Source organism: Eurypyga helias, unplaced genomic scaffold, assembly GCF_000690775.1.
Source record: "Eurypyga helias isolate BGI_N326 unplaced genomic scaffold, ASM69077v1 scaffold14039, whole genome shotgun sequence".
Lineage (NCBI taxonomy): Eukaryota > Metazoa > Chordata > Aves > Eurypygiformes > Eurypygidae > Eurypyga > Eurypyga helias.
The window spans coordinates 9,590-33,200 of record NW_010274028.1 but is presented as its reverse complement, the minus strand read 5'-3'; the positions used below and the strand labels follow the sequence as shown (position 1 = coordinate 33,200).

At 50.5% G+C, this 23,611-nt stretch overlaps 2 protein-coding genes across 3 annotated transcripts in view; one reads left to right on the top strand and one right to left on the bottom strand.

Annotated features, from left to right (window-relative positions):
• Positions 1 to 389: 389 nt before the first annotated feature.
• Positions 390 to 23,611, top strand: part of ACSF2 (acyl-CoA synthetase family member 2) — a 31,059-nt gene continuing 7,837 nt past the window's right edge. The window contains exons 1-9 of the mRNA XM_010159693.1: positions 390 to 542; positions 1,915 to 2,043; positions 2,968 to 3,021; positions 6,123 to 6,241; positions 6,465 to 6,627; positions 7,044 to 7,139; positions 8,054 to 8,202; positions 8,845 to 8,936; positions 10,046 to 10,122. Of these exons, the coding sequence (XP_010157995.1) occupies positions 438 to 542; positions 1,915 to 2,043; positions 2,968 to 3,021; positions 6,123 to 6,241; positions 6,465 to 6,627; positions 7,044 to 7,139; positions 8,054 to 8,202; positions 8,845 to 8,936; positions 10,046 to 10,122 (984 nt within the window). The 5' untranslated portion in view covers positions 390 to 437. The remainder of the gene's footprint in view (positions 543 to 1,914; positions 2,044 to 2,967; positions 3,022 to 6,122; positions 6,242 to 6,464; positions 6,628 to 7,043; positions 7,140 to 8,053; positions 8,203 to 8,844; positions 8,937 to 10,045; positions 10,123 to 23,611) is intronic.
• Positions 12,024 to 19,551, bottom strand: CHAD (chondroadherin). Of its 2 annotated transcripts, none has more exons than XM_010159691.1 (4): positions 18,721 to 19,551; positions 14,724 to 14,887; positions 14,395 to 14,540; positions 12,024 to 12,371 (listed from the first exon to the last, which is right to left on the bottom strand). In XM_010159691.1, exons 1-3 carry the CDS (start codon positions 19,498 to 19,500, stop codon positions 14,399 to 14,401), a joined length of 1,086 nt encoding a protein of 361 aa, XP_010157993.1. In that variant the 5' UTR covers positions 19,501 to 19,551; the 3' UTR covers positions 12,024 to 12,371; positions 14,395 to 14,398. The 2 variants fall into 2 exon arrangements, with proteins under 2 accessions (XP_010157993.1, XP_010157994.1); XM_010159692.1 differs by having other exon boundaries at positions 12,251 to 12,374.

Genomic DNA, 23,611 nt, shown 5'->3' with positions numbered 1-23,611 from the left:
GCAGGGCTGGTGCACGCTCTTTCCCATCAGTGAGCAGGGTCCAGGTTTCCAGTGGAGGGATGGAGGCTCTGCCTGTGCTGCCTGCTGCTGTGGGCAGGCTCAGGTGGTTGCACTGCGGTTGCCAAGGCTGTCTGCCTGCCCAGTGCCCCTCCCCAAGCTGATGTACATGCTTTCCAAGTGCTTTCTGAGGTCTTGACCTGCTGAAGTGCTGCCTGTGGCTGTCACTGGTGTGGGGATGTGCATGGAGTACTCCTGGTACTGTTGGCAGGTTGATAATCCTTCCAGATGGGGAGAATTGTCTTAATGGGTTATATTAAAAGTGGATTCCTCTCCTTTTCTTTTACAGTGCCCTGCACACAGGGGTGCCCTCTGCCTCCCACAGAGTGACCAACAGCTATGTCCAGGGGACCTCAGACATTCCTCTACTCGCCAAAACCATGGGCCAGTGCCTGGATGAGACTGTCGAGCGGTTTCCTGACCGTGAAGCCTTGGTCTTCTGCCGAGATGGGGTTCGAAAGACATTTGCTCAGTTCAAAAAGGAGGTGAGTGCCTGGGTTGCCCATCGGAGAGCCCAGGCGGGTGGATAAGGGCAGCAGCAGGCATGATGGAGAAAGGGAAAACGATTTCATCGCTCAGCTCAGGGTTGCTGTATGCAGATTTCAGCCTGGCCCTGAGCAGAGGGTGCTAACAGCACCTCCCCAGCACCAATGGGTGTGCGCTGCCTTTGTCCTCCTTTGAGTCTCGAGATAAAAGGGAGAAGGCAGTGTAGGTATCATGCTTGCTAAATATCCCCGAGTGAACTTTCATACTTAAAAATTATCGCCCCCATCTGATGTGTTGTGGACTGAGTCATGGTGTTTTTCTCAACTGGAGTAGGCTCCAGCTCCTGTATTAGTCACTCTGCTCTGACTGTCAGAGGTCCTGAGCGTGTAGAGGTTTCTCGTCTGAGCATGAAGGCAACCGAGCCAGTCAAGGAATTGGTCTCTATCGAATGCAAAAGTGTGTGTGGGTGTAGGTATGGGTGCATATTACATACAAAGAGGTTTGTATGTATTCTGAATGGACAATATTTCATGGCTAACTGCCTGGAAAATGTCTATTAAATGTATGATATGATCTTGGATAAAGAGGTTTGTATGTATTCTGAATGAAGGGACAATATTTAATGGCTAACTGCCTGGAAAATTTCTATTAAATGTGTGATATGATCTTGGAGAGGAAGAATTGTTTGGGTTTTTTTTAGATTTACTAGGATTTTTGTTTCATCCGTTCAGATAAACAAGATTAGCTGTGTTCACCCTCATTGTAAAAAATAGGTTGTAATTCAGAATTAAATCAGAGGATAGCCATTCCTCAAATTCCTATCTCCTACAAGGTAGGTTTTATAATTTCATTGGAGCACGTAACAAAGCTCTACAAACTTTGCTGAATACCTCAGAATATTTGTACGTACATCTGCAGGCCTGAAACACTTAGATCTTGCAAAATAAAGTAGTCGTGTTAATACAGTGGCTGAATGCAAGTGCATGAGGGCAAGAACCCCAGGCTGGTCAAAAGTCACTTGGTACAGACGTAGTCCTACATGGAGTTGGTGAGGACCTGGACGCTAACTAGTCTTTGGGCAAGAATTAATTTGCAACTATTTGTACCTGATTGCCTATTTTGGTTTCTTTCCTGCTTTGTTGTGTTGTCCCACGTTTGTTATTTTTATGCTTTCAGTCAACGTGCAAAGCAGGGGCTGTGCTCTGTGACTCAAAGTGCTGCAGTAGTAGGTGACAGACTGCAGCAGGGGCACATTCTGCCCCATTTCAGTTGCAAAGACAAGGTTTTTTCTCCAGAAAGCAGTGCCTGGAGACAGATATCCCCCACTGCCTCCTGCGTGTGATCCTCAGGCTCTGATCTTGTGTTTTACAGGTGGACCAGGCAGCAGCTGGGCTTCTGGCTCTTGGCCTGAAGAAGGGAGATCGCCTGGGAATGTGGGGTCCCAATACATACGAGTGGGTTCTCATGCAGTTTGCAACTGCCCAGGCAGGAATCATCCTGGTAAGGAGTTTGCTGTGTCTGGGTTTTAGCAGCCTGTTGGGAAGGGAAATGGAGACTAAGCAGCAATAGGAGATACTGGAGAGTAAGGTTTGCTGTCTCTTTTTTCCATGCTGTTTTCCATAGCATGTTGGCTGTATCTGAATCCGGTATTTAAACAAGACTTGTACAACCCTCTGCGTCCTTGTGCTCCACTGTGTAGGAACGCAGACTGCAGAGAAAGAGCAGCAGGAGCTGGACTGCTGTGAGCTAGCTTGCAGCAGCTGGTGATAGATGGAGACATGCTTTTGCCTATAGGACTGATTTTGTGTAACATGCTGCTGGCCTAAAGTTACCAGTTACTTAGATCCCTCCTAAACAGGACCTGCATTTCTTCTTGGTGAAATGCTCACTTGAAAACGTAGTCCAAGCTGTGTGTCTCCCAAAGCCAATTTTCATTTGAGAGTGTGACCTGGCACTTTCACCAAAATGCGTCTTGTTTAGTGTGAACCTGATGTGAACTCAGCTCCTGTGGCCAATTCTGCTTCCGTGGAGAGTTGGACAGGAGAAAGCTGGTGTTTTTATTGTTGTCTGTTAAGAAATACGACTTGCTCTTGAGTTTTGAGTCTTCAGTTAAGGGGATTCAGTGTCTACCTGGGAGATAGAATGTCTGGTTTTGGTTCCTGAATCTATGTTGTGACTATCTGACCTCACAAAAATGTCTCTTCTGATTTTTTTTTTTTCATGCAAACACAGGATCCAGCTAATTTTTCAGGTGAATGTGAAATACCTGTAGTGGGGACCGCTTAGTTCTGGTTGTTGGAGAGGAGGAGAGGCTTTGAGGGTGGCTTGTCCCTGGGAGAACTTTTCTGTTGTAATATATGTTAGGGGAGAGGTTTTTCAAGGCAAGGGTAACTCTGATCACCCTCCTTGTTTCTCCCTCTTCAGGTATCTGTGAATCCAGCCTACCAGGCCCTTGAGCTGGAGTTTGTCATCAGGAAGGTTTGTATGGCACTTGCTGGTAATGCTAATTGATTCGTTATGGGAACGCATACAAGCAGCCTTCTGTTAAAGGGGATAGTGGGGATACAGTGCAAAAAAACAAGCTTCTGGTTAAGCACGTGGACGTACTGGGAGAGCTGGCTGGAGAGCAGGGCTGGTGGTGGCTCTGTAGAGGGAACACCACCATACAGTGTCCAAGGGAATGAAGCTGCAGTGAAACGTGAAGGTCATGTTTGTTGCTGTTCCCTTTCACTGCCACTCTGCCCGTTTGATGGAGACTTCTGCATCCTTCCCATCCCCCTCTCTGCTAACAACCATGTACTGCCAATATTACACCAATAATAACCCTATCTCCCAGCAGGTATGAGGAAAACAAGGCAAGACTAAGTGTCTGACCCAGGGACTGTTCTACTCAAGAAGCTGGCAGCCAGGACAACAAAGACTATGCAGTAGCAGGGTGTGGCTGCAGTCTGGAGGCAACATCTGCCTTCAGTCAGTTCTAACTTTCCCACAGTCATGCTTCAGCCTGCCCGGGAGGGAGGGCACTGCATGGCTGCCCTGCCCCACTCGGTGCCATCTTCCCTGCCTCCTGCTCGGGGCAAAAATCACCATCTGGGATTTTAACCTTGAAAGTAGAAGGGAGGAAGGCTCAGAAAGGACCAGCCTTCTTGGTAGCTTGTTTTCTCTTTCCCAGTTGTGTCCTAGGCCTTGCTGGCTTTGAGTTTAACCTGGTTTAAGTCCTAGGTATTGGCCCTGCTTGACATCTTTCTGCTCTCTGATTGTGGCTGCCTCAGCTAGCCTCCCATACGTGCCTAGGTTTGGGTTTCTGGTGTACACAGCACCAATCAGTTTAACCTGTTCTGGCTCCTTAGCTCCAGTAGTGAGGAATCCAGGCAACTAAACATCTGATGTCTAGAAATTAATCCTAGGATTAAGAAGCTAACTTGCTCATCTGTGGTTTGTCCAGCTTTAAATTGAAGACTGAGACTAGAAGAGCTGGAACCACATCTGGGTCTCCCAGCACCATCCAAGTTCTGGCTTTACCTAGGAAGAAGTGGATAATTTCTAGCAACAAAGGGAGACTTTTCTCTTGCATCAATAACTCTGTTCTTTGGTTGCTGGGCTGCAATTTGAGTTCCCATTTCATCTTTCTTTTAATCCTCTTATATAGTCTCACTGGTGTCACTCCTCTTCCCATGCGTTAGGACTGAACACTGTGCTGCAGTGAAGCATGTCCCTTCCAGTGTGGATCTCCTCCTCCTTTTCTCACCAGGTGGAGATGTAAATGGCAGGACTTTCCTTTTTCTCAGCGAGACCTGGCTTTTGTTTTCCTTTCCACCTGTGTGTCAGGTTGTGCTCTGATTTCTCTCCTCCCATGTAAGTCTGAAGTGTCAGTGGGGTAAGAGCAGAAACATTTCTCAGCTCCATTGGGGATTACTCCTGTCTCATCCTCCCAGGTTTTCTAGTGTTTGTAGCTGCTTTCCTATGTACCTTTGGCAATGGGATCTCTGGTGTCCCTCACCGCCCTAATTATTTGTTTGTGTTTGTTCATTTGCACAATGAAACCTCTGAAGACATCAGCGTTTCGGCTGTTGGATCCTGTCAGCCTGTGCAGTCCCTTCCTTGCTCCATCGGGTTCCCTCCCTTTTGTATACACGCAAATCCATGCTGAATAACCATTCCTCTGATTCCTGCTATATCTCCAGGGCTTTCTAAAGGCAAACTGGTGTCAGCTCTTAATGACAGGGCCTTTGAAGAAGGGTCTGCTGCCAATCAGGTTGAGACCAAGGGGGGGATACCCAAATAGAGACCCTTATCTCATATAACATCTGCCCTGCAGGCTCCTCTCCTCCTGTAGTGTCTGTTTTCTGATCCTAGTCCAACCAGAATACTCAGAATACTACCTTGAAGGAACTAATAGTAAAAACTTACAAAGGCCCAAAATGTCCCAGAACAGACTCAGTCCCCTGGGTTCTGGGCAGACTGTTCCAGAAAATGGAGCAAATGTATTCTGACAAACCCTAGAGGGACTTAAAAATAATTTATTGCCATAACCTTGTTCTCCTTATTTCATGGACCTTGGGAAAGTAATGAAAACAGATGAGTAAATAATTTATGTAAATAGTTTACTTGACAAGAATACGGTTTTTGGAAGATGAAAGTAGTTTGTAAATCTGGGTCAAATTCATCAAATCTCCTCTGCTGAAAAAGAAATAGAAATTGTTGGAGTAATTAAAGAGCTTGTTTCAGGATTATGTAAATATAAAGGTTGAATGAAAAATGTTTTCATTTTCAAAATAGCTAACGCTTTCAAAAGAGGTGGAAAAAACTTAGGAAATGTAATGCTTTAAAAAACCCACGACAAAACCCTGGTTTAACCTGAGAGGCAGCCTCTAGGTTTCCTTTTTTGTCCAAAGTTCCTCAAACACCTTAATTTCAGATGCACTCACCTGATTTCCCCCCCCACCCCTATTTAGGGACTGGGCTTTTTGTTAGCACTGGGACTCCTAATCTGAAAACTCAGTTGTTTGCCTTGTGCTCACAACGAGGGGTGTTGATCCTGTCAGAAGAGGGAACCCCAGGTTGCAGCTCTGCTCTCTTGCCCAGCAAAATCCCACCAGCCCGTCCTAAACCGGGCGCCAGGGAGGAGCAAAGCGCCGGCCGCACGCATGGATCGGGGCTTGGGGTGCCGGGCGTGCAGTAACAGCACCCTGCCCTGCAGGGTTTGATGAGGGCACAGCTGTCTTTGCCCTCGGTGAACCTGCTTGCCAGCATGTCCCCAGCCCTGGGAGCGTGGCTGCTGCACCCTCACCGTGCAAAGACCTATGTCATGCTCTCCAGTGAATCTTTAAACTGCTGCACACCATGGCTCTTACTAGGAGGGTGTTAAAAATCTCCAGGTTTGATCTGGAGAGAGCTCATGGTGTCATGTGCTTACAGAAACGAGCCACGGAGAAAATCCCGGAGCAGTGTTAATGGCTAACACCTGCGTGCGGGGTCACAGGGCTGTGCATGTGCCTGTGTTGGTGGTGACTGCTCCTTACCACGTCCTGAACGTTAACCCGACGTGACTTCTCATGAGTTTCTCTCTCCCTTCACAGGTTGGCTGTAAGGCACTGGTGTTTCCCACTCAATTTAAAACACAGAAATACTATGATATTCTAAAACAGTCATGTCCTGAGCTAGAAAAATCCAGTCCAGGGGGAATAAAGAGCAAGAGGTGAGTCAGGAACATCTGGTGTCTTTGCGCTCACCCCACAGCGGTGTCCTGCCTTCTGTCCTCTCAGCTGCATACCACAGGATCCAGCAGAAGGACCTGCACAGGGTCTGGTCTGGAGAGAACGGGTCAGGCTGACCTGGAGGTTTGCCCTGGCCGATGTATGCCTATCCAGGCAGTTTTCTCCTCGCTCCGTTATTGCTGATGGTATCTTTCTTTCTACCAGGCTACCTGACTTATCCATTGTCATCACGGTGGACTCCAAGCTGCCTGGCACCTTCCACATGGATGAGGTGATGCAGGCTGGGGACAGCAGCCACGTGAAGCAGTTAAGAGCCGTGCAGCAGACCCTCTCCTGCAACGAGCCCATCAACATCCAGTTCACTTCAGTAGGTGCTTCTGCCTGCTCCTGTTCCTCACTGGGGACGCGGGGGAAGATGCGTGTGATGCTGAGCATCCCGTTTCCTTCGCCTTCTGCCCTCTGTGACCAAGCCCTGCTTCCATCTCCTGCTGTAGGATGGAGGGAAGTGTTCCTGCATTTTCCCTTACATCTTCCATTCTTGCTGCTCAGCCCTTAGTCAAGGGCTGATGGAGATGAGTGTCGTGAATTCTGTCCAACTGAAGTTGGACCTTTTTTGAGCGTGTGGTTTGGGATTCAGATGCTGTTAAACAAGAAAAAAAAGTCTCCCAGTTCTGAACGAAGTGCAAGATCACCCTGGAGTCTGCCTGGGAAATCTCCCCAGAGCACACGTAGCTCATCCTCGGGAAAAGGTGGCATCACTGCAGAATGCTCTGTGTCTTCCAGGGGACAACGGGAAGCCCCAAAGGAGCCACCCTCTCCCACAGGAACATTGTGAATAACGCCAACCTGATTGGTCAGAGGCTGGGGTTCACAGAGCAGGTGGGTCTCGGTGGGAGCACAGTTTGGGGTGGTCTCTGCTGCCACAGAGAGACCACATGTGTGGAGAGTGTTGGTGCTTGCTCAGCAGAAGGGCAGGAGTGTTTGCTGCAAATGACACGGAGGGATAGTCGTGCGTAACATTTTTCATGTCCATGGAGTTTACTTGATGTTTCATGTGAGGGTTTTTTTTTTTGGGAAAAAAAGAGATACCTTTTGCTGAGAGGAAAAAAATATTAAATTAATCACTTAATTCTGATTCTCATTTCAAATAATTACAAGACTCTGCATGTTAGCTTTGAATTCTGTTGAATGAGGTTTTAATTTGGTTTACATCCCTTCTTTTCATGTCACATATACAGTCTCGTAACTCTTGTCAGGATATGACCTTTCTATTTGTGGTATCTTTTACAAATTGTTAAAGGAAAATATTTTCTTTTGAAGTTCTGAAGTAGTTATTTCTGACACAACAGCTTTGATCCAGGAAAAAAAAAAAAAGATGAGTTGTTTCAATCGGCCTTCAGAGCCTTTGGTGTTTTTAAAAACACAATAAAATTAATAGCATGTGCTAAGTCCTGCATATTTCATGCCTGTCATAGCACCACCACTCTTCTGGCATATCATAAAATAACGTGTAAGCAATACCAGACCAGAAAGTCCAGCGAAGAAAAGACATTGCAAGATTACAGAATGAAATTCTGACATGAAACGCTTCCCAAGCTGATTTTTATTAAAGGCAGGAAGCATCAGCGTCATGGTTCCACCTAATGGGGGCAGAGACGAATGTCAGATTTCCAGCAAGTTTGCAGTGAATCAGGGAAAACGTCCATGTTCAGATTTGCTCTCCAGCAGTGAGACGGGCTCGTCACGGACTGGAAGATCTCCTCCCCTCACTGTTGTCTTTGGCTTGATCCCAGGACTATCGCGTTGGCCTCCCTGCACCCCTCTATCATTGCCTGGCGTCGGTAGGAGGCTGCATGGTGATGGCTCTGCACGGGTCTTCCTGCATCTTCTCGTCGCCGAGTTTTGAGGGGAAGGCAGCTCTGGAGGCAGTGTCTCGAGAAAAGTGAGAGTTTGGGTCTTGCTGCAGCGGAGTTGGTCGCTTTGTGGCGGGACTTTCTTCCCTTGTGTCACCTGCGTGGCCACTGCTCTTCCTTCTCACAATGGGAGAGGCAGGTTTGCTGCTGCACGTACTTGCACTGGCACTTCAGGAGCCTAAATCCTGCCTTTTCAGCTGCGCTTGGGAGTTGGGCACACTTCTCCTTTCTTAAAAATAAGGGATCCTTCGGCTTACTGTTGGGCTTTGGCTGGAAATTGTAGTGGTGTCTTGGTTTGCTGTGGCTGGTATGTTTTTACACCTGCCCACCTGCCCTCCTTTCCAAGTGCAGTTCTGCTGCTGGGACAGTTGTGTTTCCAGCTGGTTCTTCATGTGCAGCTTTGTAATACAAGAGAGCTATCGTGTAAGCGTAGCTATACATGATATAGAATGTATGTATCTATAAAAATATATATATTTTTACACATCCATACGTATATAAAAATATATATATTTTTACACATCCATACGTATATGTGCGTGGGTGAAGAGCACATCTGCTGTGCCTGCCTCTGTGCAGCCCCACGCGCGATGGGACGGGACAGGGTGCTGAGCTGGGGCTGTCCCCGCTTCCAGCTCTGCAGCTTTGCCTTTTCTCTCCCCTTCCTGAAGATGCTCCTTCCTTTACGGCACGCCGACCATGTTCATAGACATGCTCTCCCAGCCGGACTTCGACTCCTATGACCTGTCATCTCTCCGGGGAGGTAAGTCTGACAGCTCAAGTGGAAAAATCCCTAGAAACTGGATATTTCTGGTGCCCTTTTGGCTTTGATCCAGGACCTTTGGGAGGCTGCATTAACCTTTGTGAGCCAATCACTCTTCTGGAGCAGAGTTTAGTTGTGTGAGCCTGTGTTTTCCTGTTAATTTGATGCTCCATTTCCTTTTCTTGGCGTTTCCTTCAAGAATTATGCATTTTTAGGATTTTGTTAATCTTAAAGCAGACTGGGGAAAGACTTTCCTGTTTATCATCTACGGTGGGGAGTTGGGAAACCTGGATTTGCTCACCTCTGGTCTCACCAGCTACCACCGCGTGGCAGCAGATGCTTTGTGTGCTTCAGGCTGGTGCGGTCCCTGAAGCAGAGCTACACTGTGATTTCTCTGGCCTGAAGTTTCCTGCCTGTTTTTTGAAGTCATTCATCTAAATACTGGAGAGGGTGTGAGAACGTGTGCCTGTTGCAGATGGCTTTGGCAACAACTGAGCTGAAACGGGGAGGCCATCAGCAGTGGCAGCACGGAGAGAAGTTGGTGCTGGAATATAGGGAAATGTTTCAGCAGATTACCTAATCATCTCTGTTACGTGAAAAGTGATCCTGTCTCATCTTGTTCCTCAGGAAAGGCTATACATTACCCCACTCTTTTGCTCTGCCATCCTAGGGCAGAACAGGTGAAAACGTGATCTGTCCTCTCCCAAAAGGGCTGCTCTGTGCAAGGCAGGAGGAAAGGGCTTTGGGTTTATGGTGGTGATGATCGATGGGAGTGTTTGTCCTGCTAAAAATCTGTGCCTCTTTCTGCTCTGAATCTTTCCTTTTCAGGAACTGCAGCTTGGACTAGGCTTGTGCCGTAGAGTTTATTTTTCTAACAAGTGAACTCTGCCAACCCTTAATTCATTCAGGCAAACCGGCCTTGCTGCAGCCTCTGCTTCCAGCATAACTAGGACCTGTAACCATAAAAATAGAAAGTGTTTTGACAGGAACCGGTGTATCCCAAAGGTCTTGCCAGCATTTAAATCTGGGAGCGCAGAACCTTCTGAGGGACCGCTCCTGGGAACAAACAGATGGTTTCCAAGACCGTCGTCTTTTCCTCTTTCTTCCAGGAGTCGTTGCGGGTTCCCCTGTTCCCCCCGAGATCATGAAGATGATTATCACCAAGATGCACATGCCGGAGATTGTGGTGAGTCGTGGTTGCTGTGACCTGAGCTACGAAATGGTGTTTGTCGTGGCGAGACCCCGAGTTTGGGCATCTCTGCACCGCAGTGGTGCCAGATCTCCTGGGATCAGGCGTGATGGGATGGGGGGTGTGAGGCCAGGCTGAGGAGGGAAGGTATAGAGGGGCTGGGAGGAAGGAGTGGGATGGTTGCTGGTGGGGGGTGTCTGGGGAGGAAGCTTTGTAAGAAGCGAAGACGTTACATTCAGTGTCATAAACTGAGCTGCTGCTGGTGCGTTTCAAAGCCTGTAAACCCTTCTGTTGTACATGCTGCAAGGATGAATGATTACGGAGGAGGCGTTACTGGTTTGTATCGGTGTGGGTGGGTGCACGTGTTCATCTTGCTGTGGAGCTGTCGGGTGTCTTTCCTCCTGGACTGCGTGCAGACACGAAGCCTGGCTGCGTGCTGAGCGTTTGAGAACCTGAACGTGAGAACGGCACCGTCTGCACGTGCCACGCCAGGCATTGCATTGCTGGAAGGGCAGCGCGTCTTGGGGCACGCGTGCTGCTGCTCCATCCCGTGTCCCTGCACCCTCGGCAAGAGCGTCAGTGCGTCCCGCGTGTGGAGGGCGACAGGTCACCGTGGTCACTGGCGCTCTGGGTGACGCATTTCGTCAGGAGGGTCCTGCCATCTGCACGTGTGTGCCTGAGAGTGAATGGCTGAGCCAAAAAAGGGCGTTTTTGTTTTACTTCCAAGGAAACAACTTCAGTGCCACGCTGCTTGCGAATGCTGAGGAAGCAGGCTGTTGTGATGGATAAACATGCGGGGCTGGGAGTCGGAATAGGCGTGTTATTGTTGGCACACCCAGACCGCACCAGCACCAGGGTTTTACAGGGACGACTGTGTGCTCTGCTGCGGGCCAGGGGAGTCCAGGGCATCTGTCCTGGAGCCGTTTCAGAGGCAGCCAGGGTTTTTTCCTGGATGTGATGCTGTTAATGCTGAGTTGAAAACACCAAGGACAGCCCTGATGCCATTGCCCAGGCTCTGTCAGGTGACAGCTATGTATTTTTATAGTAGGCTTGAATTTGGCCTCACAAAACGTTTTGAGACATGACTGGAAATGCCCAGGACTCCTTCGGTGTCACATGTTCCTGCTTTGTAGAGAGAGAAATAACAAAACCCTCCCAAACAGTTGCTCTGCCCATAGGATAAAGAGGATTAAGTCTATATTTGTACCACCGGTCTCGTGTTACTTCTGATCCCTCAGCCAGACACAGGGAGACTTGTTGACTTCATCTTTGCAGCAAGAGCTTTATACAGAAGATGTACATAAGAAAATATACAATTTGATTTCTATATAGGAGACAGAGGAGTTTTCCTCCTCATAAAGGTCATTTACACTCAGTTACAGAGGAATAAATATACATATATTTATATAACTCTTTAGGATTAAAAAACACAGTTAAGTTGCAACTGTGGTGTTGTAATAGCCGTGGCAATAAACCACAGTCATCCCGGTGTCCTGCTAGATCCTCTGGAGCATGGGCAGAGAGGAGAGGAGGGATGCCCAAACCAGGCTGCACGCCGCACACCACCTCCTCTCAGACGTACGTGCGTCTTGGTAGATCCCACAGAGTGGGAGAGAATCCAGTCTTCAGATTTAGTTTCGGGGTTTCCCAGTATTTCTTCCCTTTAAAGGATTTCTGGCCGACCTAGAGATGCTGCCGCCCTTGGGAATGGAAGGGCAGCTCGGTCTCGGGGCCAGTGGTTCTTGGGCACTGCTTCACCTACCCCCTCAGCCCTGGCCTGCAGGGATCCCCTCCGTGGGAAGGCAGAGGAGTCTCTTTGCACAGATCGAGACCCATTTTCCTGATCAAGCAGCTGGGGGAGGGATGCTCCTACCTTCCCACTTGCTTCCACTCCACTGGAAGGGGAGAGAGAGCGACCATCTGGTTGATGGGATGTGGGTTATGTTGCCTCTGGGAAAGATGACTGTGTTTTACCGGCAGGATCTAGGTTAGCTTGTCTTAGTATGGTCATGCATAGTTTAGTTTTTAAAAATGCCTCTTTTAAAATATATAGATGTCGGAAAAGATTGGAAAGGTGGATTCCATCCTGCAATCAGCAGAGAAGCGGGGATTCGGAGGAGGCTGAAGGTGTTTGGATATATCAGAAATGTTTTCTGACAGGTAGGAGAAGCTTAAGGAAGGACTCAGAAGTCAGTAGTTTTCTGATGGTTGAAGTGACCGGTCACCAGGACAGGCCATACCAGGACCTGCTAGAGGGGAAAAAAAAAGAGAGAAGGCCACATGTTTAATTTTTCCAGCAGATGAGTAAACTCCTAGCATTTATCTGTTTATTTTTGCAGTGGGTGAATGAAGCCCATACTTGAAAGCGAAGAGTTAGGAGTCAGGGAGCCATTACCCGTCCCCACAGTAGAGGAGATGGGTTAGTCTTGTCTCTGATCTCCTCTGCCAGCTCTCTGTGTGACTCCTGAGTGTCTTACACAAAGTGTTGATGGTCAGTGAGAGCTTTCTTCATGGAGGAAGAAACCCAAGAGTGACACTTTCAAGAGTAGTGAATTATTTTGGTGCCCCGGTTCTGGAAACCCAGAGCTGACAGATTTTTTAGAAACTGCTGAGCAGCTTTGCATCTGACATGTGGTCAGTGCCCCTGATGTACAGACCCCCATAGCTGACATCTGGGGGAGCTGTCTGGCTCTCAAGAGGTGTATAGTGAAGTCAGAGGTACTTCATATTCCTTAAAATCATGTCACCGCACTGGAGTGGGTTTGTGTGCCTATATTTTGGCCTGAAGGCACTGATCTTTGTCTTCTGTGAGCCTGGAATAAATAGTTTTCTGTTTCATTAGCACTTGTAAACTTATTTGAGGGAGTTGGGTGGAAGATACTATAGAAACCCCAGGTATTACTGTCCTGGTTTTCTTACTCTCATCATGGACTGGAGTTGAGTTCAGGCAGGGAAAGAAAAAGGTTAAGAAGAGTCAGACTTGTAAATAAAATACATTGAAGTATTGTGGTTTAGAACACTGAAGTTTTTCCATCCTTAGAGCGGAACTTTACCCGCCCTATATGGAACGACTGGTATTTCCATCTCTAATCCATAAAACCTCTGGCACTGCAAGAGAAATAACCACTTTAGGAAGGTGCAGAGCAGCTGGCGTTATCCCTGACATTTTGGTCATAAATTTACTTTCTCCATCCTGTTGTACATATCCTTAGTGAACTGGAGACCGAACAGCTGTAACTGGGCTTCAGGCTTCTGCCTCATCCTTCCTGTCATAACGGGGCACAGTGACAGCCCTTGTTCCTACAGCGCAGTGCAAGGTCACTTAACAAATGAGCAGACGTCCCTCTCCCAAGAGCTTGCAGGCTCCTCATCATCCTCTGAAATCCATACAAGCTCCACACCTAATCCTGGGATGGGGAAAAGCAAAATGCTTGGGATGGAGTGATGACAGCTGTGGCTTTATTGCTCCTCTCAGTGCTGAATTTAATACTCTTGGTAGTTTCCAGTTGTGGAAGGTTTGTGTGGTAGGTTTTCACAGTTGGTGTTTGGATTGGTAGGTGTCAGCAAGCTCATTGCTCAAGGGAAAGTTAGCCCTTTCTCTGAATCACCTTCTGGCCCAGAACACTTTATTCAAAGAATATTTGCTGTCTCAAACCTTCCTCTTCTGGGACACTCATCTGAAGGCATCAGCCCTTGTTTTTAAATACCTGAGTGTCTTGGATGGGAATTGTAGTTGCTGAAAGGCAGGTGCTGGGTGGATGCTGGGCCGAGAACTGCTCCTTATGGAAGACATCTGTCTTCATATGGGCTGGGCAGCCTGGGGCCAGATTTCCAGGCAATGCCCTGCCACGAATTTCAAACCAGGCTCAGAGGACCTTTATTAGGGCAAAAGACTGAGCATCTCCAGTCAGTTAGAGAAGTAAAGCCTGTGTGATCCCAGCTCAGGGTAAGAGTGGGCTAAATCCACCCTTGTTTTGACACGTAATTACACGTTTCACCCTTACTTGCTGCCTCAGGCCTGTCTTTAGCCCTGTGTTTGTTTTACAGGGTTGACTCTGTCCCTGATGCTCCAGGCAGAGTCTCTGCTCTGTACGTGGAGCCCAGTATTGTCGGGAGAGGGAGCAGTTCTGAGTGGAGGCGTCGGGGTGAACAGGAGAGCTGTTTTGAGCCAAACCCTAGCGTCACTGAAGTCAGCGTCCCCGTACCTCTGATGGCATCAGGGTCAGACTAAAAGGTACCGATAGGAAGCGGCTCTGTGAACCATCTTACGTGTTTAATGGCGGCTTCCCTTCTTGGACCTCTTGGTGGGGAGCTTGCAGGTGCGGAGGGCCGGGGTGTCTCTGATGGACTGCCCCCGGTACTGCGCGGGCGTAGAGCAGGTCTCGTCGGCGCGGGTGCGGTTGCCCTTCAGCCACCTGGGACGCGGGGAGAAGGAAGACTGTGAGTTTACAAGAGGTACAAACCATCATGGACAACTCTCCTGCCATGAATGGAGAGGGCAGGCTGGCGAGAGAGATGCCGGGCAGGTGTACGGCCGCCAGCAGCGCGGGGAGGACCCCCGGGGAGCGTGGGGAGGGAAGGGGTGCGCGGTGCCGTACTTGCGCAGGTGTGCTAGCTGGCAGTTGCAGTGCCAGGCGTTTCGGGAGAGCGTCAGCGTCTCCATTTTCTCAAAGGGAAAGTTGCGGGGCAGCTGGGTGAGCCGGTTGTTCTCCAGGTGAGCGGTCTTCAGCACGGTCACGCCGGTGAACGCATTGTCTGCAAACTGAAGCACAAAGGTTTCGGGTGAGGAACACTGTGGTGGGGAAGGGGACTCCGAACCCAAGAGCCTCTGTTCAAGGCTTTTAGTGGCATAAGCATGGAATAAGCAGGAGGAGGGAGCAGTGGAATGGGGTCCTGGCTGCTGGAAGCTCTGGACACCTACGAGAGGCATCAGGCTGGTGGGCTTGTGGGCGATGGACTCTCCTGCCTGAGGAGAGCTATGTCCCAAATTCATACGGGGTTGTCTTTGCAGCCACATCCCTAAATAAAGTGAAGTCTGGCAGCTGCCTTTATTTTTGAGCCATACTTCTCCATTCTAAATGAAGATCTTTTCTGGGTGTATTCCTTTCCAAGGCTGGAAATCCTCCCAGTGCCTGTTGCCTTGCCTGTCCTGGAACGGCTGAAGGAGGGAGTGTTTGTGGCGTCTGAAGGGGCTGTAGACTTTGGCAGTACCGGGGGGCTCTGAGTGGAAAGTTACACTTGGCATCTGAGCAGTGTAGAAACAGAGGCAGGTTTCCAGCACCTCAGCCTCCTCTGTTTTTTTTCTCATTTCCAGTGGGTTGTTTGCAAGGGATGCTGCAAGGGTTGTCTTTTCTCAATTAACAGGCAGGCTTTAAGAGAGCCTCCCTTAAAAAAGCTGCTGGCGGAGGGAGGGAGGCTGTAAACTCAGCTCTTCAGCCCTCTCCTCTCTTTCCTGAGGCCTCACCTCTGCCTTTTCTCAGCCCATGGTTACCCAGGTTGGAAAGTTTCTTCTTGAAAGCAAAAACCCTCAAAACAAACTTCCTTGGTGGTGAGGGATTGGTGAGGGGGTCGTTGGCAAAGCACAAAGCTCCTCTTGGCCACGGCAAAGCATTTCTCCCCCTTCTCAAAGCAGGAGAAGGCTTTCTCGAAAGGTGGAGGTGTAGGTCTACATAAGTCTAGGTCTGCCAGAACCCCACCACACCAAGGACCTGTGCTCCCCTTGCCGGCCAGAAGCTCGCGCTCAGGCAGGACCATTGGGGTGTGTTCGAGCTCTCTAAGCTGAAAAGCTTGACGAGGAAATGCGCTATTTTAAGCTGTGAACTTTTGTCATCTTCCAAATTAAGCAATGTTGGATAGGATTAGAGCCTAGCTAAGAGACTTCCAGAGTACTGTAGCTGTTGGAGAGTCAGCGGGGCTGGCCTCTGTGCTCCAAACCCGAGCTGACCTCGGTAGGTTTTACTGTGCTGATAGCGGGGCTGCTCGGAGAGGTGCTAGCGCGCTGTGCGGGGGGGCGGTAGCCTGGCCACGTTCTAGTTTGGACAGTGGTGTACTGTCTCAGCTGCTCATTCCTCTCCCAGCCCCAGGAGGAGAGTTTGCATCTGCTGGTAACAGCTGCTGCGCTGCCTGCCAGGGCGCACACTTGTAAAGAAATCGGCCATCTCCCCGATTTCGATGGCGGATTGCTGTTGTATTTTATTTTGCAGTGAATACGTGGAGAGGGGCATACGTAAAGCTTTCAGGATGTGCATTGCCTGGTTTCTTGATGTGCCCGGTGGGTCCTGGCCCATGAGATGCAGGTGACTGGTGCGGGTCCGTGATACTGGTGGGGACTGGGAGCTCTGTGCTGGGGCTGCGGAGCAGCCCAAGGACTCTCCTCCCCCTCAAGTGCAGCATAGGCTGGAATAGCTTCGTGTGGAAGGGTTTTGTACTTGAGCAGCACAAAAATCTTGCAGCCATGCAGGGAACAGCTAAAGACGGTATTTTTGTGAAGGAGAATGAGCTGCAGACAAGATGCCAGCGGCATTTAAAGTATTTGGTAGTGATTTCCGAGGGTATGAGGCCTCTGCGATTAGATGTCTCCTAGCAGTGCAAAGTTCATGCGTGGGCTGTTCAGATACGAGGCCTCTGGGGCTTTGGAGAACTCTGAGTGGGGATGTGAGCTCTGTTTTCCTGAAATACGGACAAGCCCTAAAGCTGCAGAAGCCACCTCTGTTAGTGCTGATCCTGTAAACTGCTGTCTTACTGGGCTGTTGGGAAGGAAAGGAGGCATCTGGCTGCAGAAGTGCCCTTAAAGGTCCTGTCCACAGCTGGTCACTGAACAGAAGAAAGTCTTTTTAGCTGGCTAGAGTTGTTAACCCTTGCTTTTTGGCCAGTCCAAGGACACTTAATTCCCTGGAGCACCCCAGCATCATGTGTTAGTCTAATTTCTTCAATGTATAACTTGGGACTCTGATGTCTCTACAGCTGGTACAATATTTAAGCTGTAAGTTTTGACCTGCAGATGATGAAAGTGCCTTAAAACTGAGTCTGCAAAAGTGCTGTGACAGCATGTCTAAGGTCTTGCCTAGAGAGGTCAGGTTGTTTTCAAGCGCTGGGTTTGCTTACTCCTGTCCTGGAGAGGTTAATGCTGAGAGTGCACAAGGGCATAAATACTGAGTGCTACCAAGCTGGTTTAGGTAGCGGTGTTCTCCACCTGGGCAAGCTGTAATTCCAGTTTTTGAGCATTTTGCTGTGCTATATCCCCTTGAAAACTCTGGTGGGCTCTTTCTGGTAGATTTGAGGTGATCTGCTCATCCCTGTGAGGCTCTTGGATTTGCTCTGTTGTTAAGAAATTCCCTTTCCTCGCATCTTCCTGCATGTGGTGGGTGTAGCTTTGCCCTGAAGTCCTAGCCTGCCTCACCTGGATGAGGCACCTTGTCTTTAGGTTTCCTGGCAAAGCATCAGCCCAGGGAGAACTGTTCTGCTCCACCTGCAGCCCCCTCCCTCTCCAGCCACCTGGGTGCACCTGGGGCATCGGGCTGCTGCAGGGTGCTGCTCTGCCCGTTTCTGTTCTTGTGCTGCTTGGCATTGCAGTGCAAACGGTTCCCCGGGTGTGATGCTCCTGCCTATGGATCGTGCTTTCTCACCGAAGGGGGTTCTTTTGCCATCTGGGATACCCGAATGTCCCTCCTCCTCTCCAGTGGGAACAGGGCCCCTTTGTGAGATGCTGCAAGAGTTCCTTTTGAGAGAAGATCAAGAAACAAACCTTTCTTTATACCGTGTGAAGTTGGGAGGCATGGGGGGAGGTGAAGGTCTCTGCCTACCTGTCTGCAAGGTGTGGGTAAGTGAACAGCAGTGGTTTTAGTCCCTCCCAAGGAGTCTCCTCCACCCAACCTACAACAGGTACCCGGCTGAAGGAAGCGGGCAGAGCAGTGCAGCTCTGCAAGGTGGCTGCGCCCCTTGAGTACAAGGCAGGTGCTTGCCTCTCATCCCTGGGATACCAATTGTCCTGGAGCACCCCAAATACTTTTCTCAATGACTGGTGTCACCTCTGGCTTGGGCAGGAATGTGCTGCCTTTCCAGGGAGTTTGATCAGCTCCAGGTAATTTGGTTTTGCCTGGAATAACTCAACAGAAGGCTGGAAAAGGTGGCTGCGCCCCTTGAGTACAAGGCAGGTGCTTGCCTCTCATCCCTGGGATACCAATTGTCCTGGAGCACCCCAAATACTTTTCTCAATGACTGGTGTCACCTCTGGCTTGGGCAGGAATGTGCTGCCTTTCCAGGGAGTTTGATCAGCTCCAGGTAATTTGGTTTTGCCTGGAATAACTCAACAGAAGGCTGGAACACGCCCTCTTTTTCTCAATGACTGGTGTCACCTCCGGCTTGGGTGGGAATGTGCTGCCTTTACGGGGAGTTTGATCAGCTCCAGGTATTGGAATAACTCAACAGAAGGCTGGAGCACTCCCTCTCTCATCCCTTGTTTGGGCTGTCAGGGGTGTTCTCAGCTGGCCAGTGCCTCGCTGTCTGCATCTCCCCTCTGCTCTGCAGTGGAGGGGCAGAAAACCGAAAAGGAGAAGCCCCATGTTTCTTATCTAGAACAAATGGAAAGAGACTCACCTTCCTCAGTTTCATGTTGTCCAGGTGGAGTGTCTGCAGGTAGCGCCCGAAGGACTGGAAGGCGTTGTCCGGGATGACCTCAATTGGGTTGTGAGAAAGCTTCAGTTCCTCCAGCACTCGCAGCTTACTCATGGCGTTCACGGGGTAGCTGCTTAGCTGGTTCTTGTCCAGGTGGAGGACAGCGAGGTTTTCTACATCCTCCAGAGCCCCAGGCAGGAGATTGGTGAGGGAGTTGTCAGAGAGGAAGAGCCAGCGCAGGTCTTTAGCCCCACTGAAGACCCCTGGTTTCAGCTCCCGGATTTTATTGCTGCCTAAGTGCAGGATGAAGAGGTTGACAAGAGGGGAGAGGAGCCCTTTGGACAGGTCTGGGATCTTGTTCTGGTCCAGGTAGAGGTAAGTGAGCTCAGACAGGTCATCGAAGGCTCCTGGCTTTATGACACTGATCTGGTTATCAGTGAGATAGAGGTAAACGAGGCTCTTGAGCCCCCGGAAGGCTCCGGTCGAGATCTCCTTGATCCGTGAGCTCTGGAGGTGCAGAGACACCAGCTTTTTCATGTCACGGAAGCCGTTGGTCGGCAGGACAGGGAAGTTGTTCTTCTGCAGGTTGAGAAGCCGCGTTTGCTCAGGCACCTTGGGGATCTTCTTCAGCCCCGCATTGTCGCAGATGACGTGCTGCAGGTCCCCGCCGTGGCAGTGGCAGCTCGGGGGACATGCCTGCGCGACGGAGGCGAGACATGCCAGTAGGCTGAGGACACGGAGGAAGAAGCCTGACCGATTCATGGTCAGATCTGGAATTAGTGTGGTGGGAAGAGAAGCAGGAGGAGGAGGAGGGAGATGGGTGGGAGAGAGAGAGTAACTGGGTTTGCAGCATGCTGAACACAGCCCTATTTATAATGTTATTAAAAAGCAAAATCCCTTCCCACAAACCACAGGCAGCAGCCAGTTGGAAGCAACTGGCTTTGGGAACTTACTGTGAGCTTAACCCCTTGGCACCAGGCAGAGGAGTGTCCGTGGTCCTGCCTGGCCCCGCTGCCGAAGCAGCTGGGCAGAGGTAGTTTTCCTCTCTGCAACAGGGAGGCAAACAGTCAGGCAGAACAAACGCAGACCTGCTCTGCGGGGAACCTCTCTGGTCCCTGCTGAGCCGAGCGGGGCCCAGATCCATCACTGGGGGAAAAACAACCTGTTTTGGTTGAACAGCATCGCAGGGAGCACTGCTGTGCTCCTCAGCCACCAAGTGCTGAAGCATTCAGTGGGCTCCTGGGCTGGGTTTAGCCTTGGCCGGTCTGGAGAGAAGCACCTTGACCTGTTATCACAGGTTTTTGGGTGGTTTTGCCTTACTGATGTCAGAGGAGTTAGCCTGAGCAGGGATGGGAGAAGATGGGAGCGATGCAGGGTCATGCCAATGACCAACAGCACTGTAGTTGCTCTTGCAATGCAAAATTTTGATTGAAGACTTCCAGATCTGGCCTGTGCCTCGGAGCTGGCTAGGAAAGGGAGAGCAAAGGCTCTGCTGCATCTTCCCTAAGAGCAGTGGAACATGACAGGTCATGGTTATGGTCCGGAGGCCTGTGCGAGGGTGTTATTCTCGGCACGTGGCACTGTGGAGCAGTGGCTGTTGGTGCCCAACAAGGGATGGGGCAATGGCAGAGCCTTTGGGGAGATGCAAAATGCCAGGCAGTGGTGCCCTGCTGCGTGCCCAGCTCAGATGAGGTGGGTGGCAATGCCTGAGACTCTTGAGACAAAGCTGTGGACAGGGAAAGGTGTGGGCATTGGTAAAGGGGATGGTGAGGTAGCAGAGCAAGGAAATCCATGCTGGAGCTGGGACTGGGGTCTGTCTTGGCTCCTGGTCTGGGGTAGCAGTTGCAGAGGTGAGTTAGCAACGCTGCGGATGTCCCCTGCTCCCCCGGTAGAGAAATCTAAAGCAAAACGGTTAAAAGCCCCAGTGCTTGCTTCTTTGAGCATGGAGAGAGAGATCCAGGGATTGTGGGGTGGGGTTTGGAAGTGGAACATTTTGAACTGATTTCCAGCCAGTTCCTGGCTGCAGCAAACAGCTGAGGGCCGAGCACATAACTGTGAGCTTGTTGAGATTTCTGCTCCGGAGGCTGCCTGCGCAGCCCCAGCGGAGCTTTTGCAGAGGCGAGACAGGCTCAAGAAAGGGAGGAAATCCAAGGGCTGATTTAGGACACAGACTGGCTTATTCACCGAGATTTCTGGGTTTTTCCATTGTTGCAATGAGGAATTAGCCAGCGCCGCCGAGCGTGCTCCGGCCGGTGTTATGCAAACTGCCTGGCAGCCCGCGCTCTGGTCAGCAGCTCGGTCTGACAGTGTTTTCATTGCGTGACTGATTTTTTTTTTAGGGGGAGAAAAGGGCCTTCTGGGGTGTGAATGTAGGTTCTGGTGAGCCTGTGGGGCAGAGGTTGGCCAGATGACAATGTGATGTGGGATCCCACCAGATCCCTTCTAGGGTTTGTCAGGCTGAGGTGCAGCACCCCGCTGTTGAGCGGCCGGGGCTCTGACCGTCAGAGCGCCAGGCGCCCGCTGGAGGGTCCTCCTGCCCCACAGCTCCCGTTACTGCAGGATTTAAAACCCTCTGATCCAAACAGTGGTATTTTTGCTTGTGCCTGATTCGGGGGGTGCTGCAGTGGTCGTGCGCATGCTTTGATCTCTGGAGTAGCTCTTTGGGTGTCTTGGTCAGGGCCTTTGGGACAGACCCTCTGTGTTTTGATCCTCTGCCTCTCCAGGTGGATCAGGACTGAGAGAGCCTCATAAGTGTGTGCTGCTAGTAAAGCTCAGACAGGGAGCTGGGTGAATGATTGGGAAAGAAACAAATTCACCTCCGATTATTTTATTTTTCCTCTGAGCAGGCTCAATCGCTTTAGTCTTTGTCATCATTTGATGAACAGTTCCTGCAGTTAACGTACCAGCTATACTGTGCAAGAGCAACTGATGGGTGAGATTTAAAATCCAGCCTCTTTCTGCTGGACACTTATCTGTGCTCCCTCCCCGAGTGCGGCTCATGTCTGACACTTGGTTTTCCCATCCCCTTGCAAAAAATACCAGCTAACAGTTTACCGCTTCTGTAGAGATTCCTGCCAGCGTGGGTCGGATTGGAGCAAAAAGCTGGTGAGGGCCTTGCAAACTCCGTCCATAAATACATCCCACTCCCGTGTATTTCTGGAACAAGACCCTTTTCAGATGTTAAACTGCCCAAACCTCAAACCATCTTCTCATCTTTCTTCCCCTGAGGATAAATTCCCCTTTCTTCTACCCTTTATCTCTCTGCTGGCTGAGACTGCTGGTTTTTGGGGACAGAGACACTCTTCCTGCAGGGATGCGTGTGCTGTGGCTGGGGCAGGCAGGCTGTGGACGGGGGTAAGACCCGTAGCTTCCTGGTGAAGGTGCCGTGATGTAGCTGCCACGGTGCTGGCGCAGGGTGGGAAGCTCTCCCTGCCCCGAGGGCTCCCCGCCAGCCCAGCTTAGGTGGATGCCGGGTTTTTTTTGGTCCCACGGTGGGGTGGCAGCAGGGCAGTGCTACTGGGGAAAAGGTGTCTGCTTCTCAGCTCCATTTCTCCAGGCACAAATGTTGAATAAAAGGAAGTTCTTTCCCCTAATATTTTTTGATTTCCATGCCTCAGTGAGCACATTCCTGTGGTGGGAGCTGGTTGGCATCTGCCGCAGCTGGCACCTCATCCCTGGGCTGTTTGTGTTTTGAACTGCTCACCGGTGGGGTCTGGTCTTCCCACACTAGGATTCGCAGCCCTCGAGTGGTCAGCAAACGTCCAGCTATCGTCAAAAGCTCGCCTGGACCCCGCTCGTGGGTGGCTCGCGGTCCGGCGGCGACAATGGCAGCAGTGTCGGTGTTCCCTCTGCCGTGGTGAGGTACCGCAGTGAGCTGGGTCCCGTCCAGCCCCCTGCCTCGCAGGTCCCTTGGGACCGGTGCTGCCAGGACATCGCAGAAGAGGCAGGATTATCCTGCCATCCTCTCTTTCTTAATTGATTAACAGTTCTGCAAACATAGCCGGTGCCTGGTAATTTTACAGATGCTGGACTCCCCTCCTCTCCTTCCTGGAGACCTTGTGGGCTAAGCAAATAAATATAGCTTTTGAAACAGTATAAATATAGATTTGGGGTGTTTCTTTGGTACTGCAGGTCAGAGCTGTTTTGATACACCATTGGAGGTGGCCTTTTCCATGTGTAATCTTTATTTTTGTTAGTGCTGACAAATCTGGCATATCAAGACAGCCGCACGCGCGTTACTCCGTGTTAAAATATTCCACTGCTCACTTAAGCCTGATCCTGTAGCTTTTAAGGGGATCCAAATGCAGTTTTGTATGTCAGTGCACGCTAGCAATCACCTTCTTGAAGTGGCACCGGTGTAGCTGGCCTCGGGCTCCAGGCTGGTTTTTTTTAGCCCGGGGGGGGTGCCCTGGGGTGCACGCGCTGTCCCCGTTTGCAGCCGTGCAGCACCAGCCCCCGTGGAGCTGAGCCCCTGGCTCTGGATGCTGGGGAGGGAGGAGAGTGGGAGAAGGTGCAGGCTGCACTGTCCCAGGGTAGTTAGAATCATAGAATGGTTGGGGTGGGAAGGGACCTTAAAGATCATCCAGTTCCACCCCCCCTGCCATGGGCAGGGACACCTTCCACTAGACCAGGTTGCTCCAAGCCTCATCCAGCCTGGCCTTGGACACTTCCAGGGATGGGGGCACCCTGTCCCAGTTGTCCTAGGCATGGAGCACCCTCCAGGCAATGTTTGAGGAACCCTGATAGTTGGGCATGGGGAGGGTCTCCAGGGTCCCCCCCTCTTCCAGGCAGTACTTGAGACATCCCTGGCTTTGGGTGATGTGCATCCCATCGGTATCCCATCAGCAACAGTGGCATCTGACCCCAGTTACCA

What these genes read in the sequence shown, in the direction of transcription:
- CHAD (XM_010159691.1), bottom strand. Translation starts at nt 19,500, where the DNA reads ATGAATCGGTCAGGCTTCTTCCTCCGTGTCCTCAGCCTACTGGCATGT. An exon ending in ACAACATGAAACTGAGGAAG is followed by an intron (nt 14,888 to 18,720) that starts GTGAGTCTCTTT and finishes TTTGTGCTTCAG; the next exon opens with TTTGCAGACAATGCGTTCAC. An exon ending in CAGCTAGCACACCTGCGCAA is followed by an intron (nt 14,541 to 14,723) that starts GTACGGCACCGC and finishes CCCGCGTCCCAG; the next exon opens with GTGGCTGAAGGGCAACCGCA.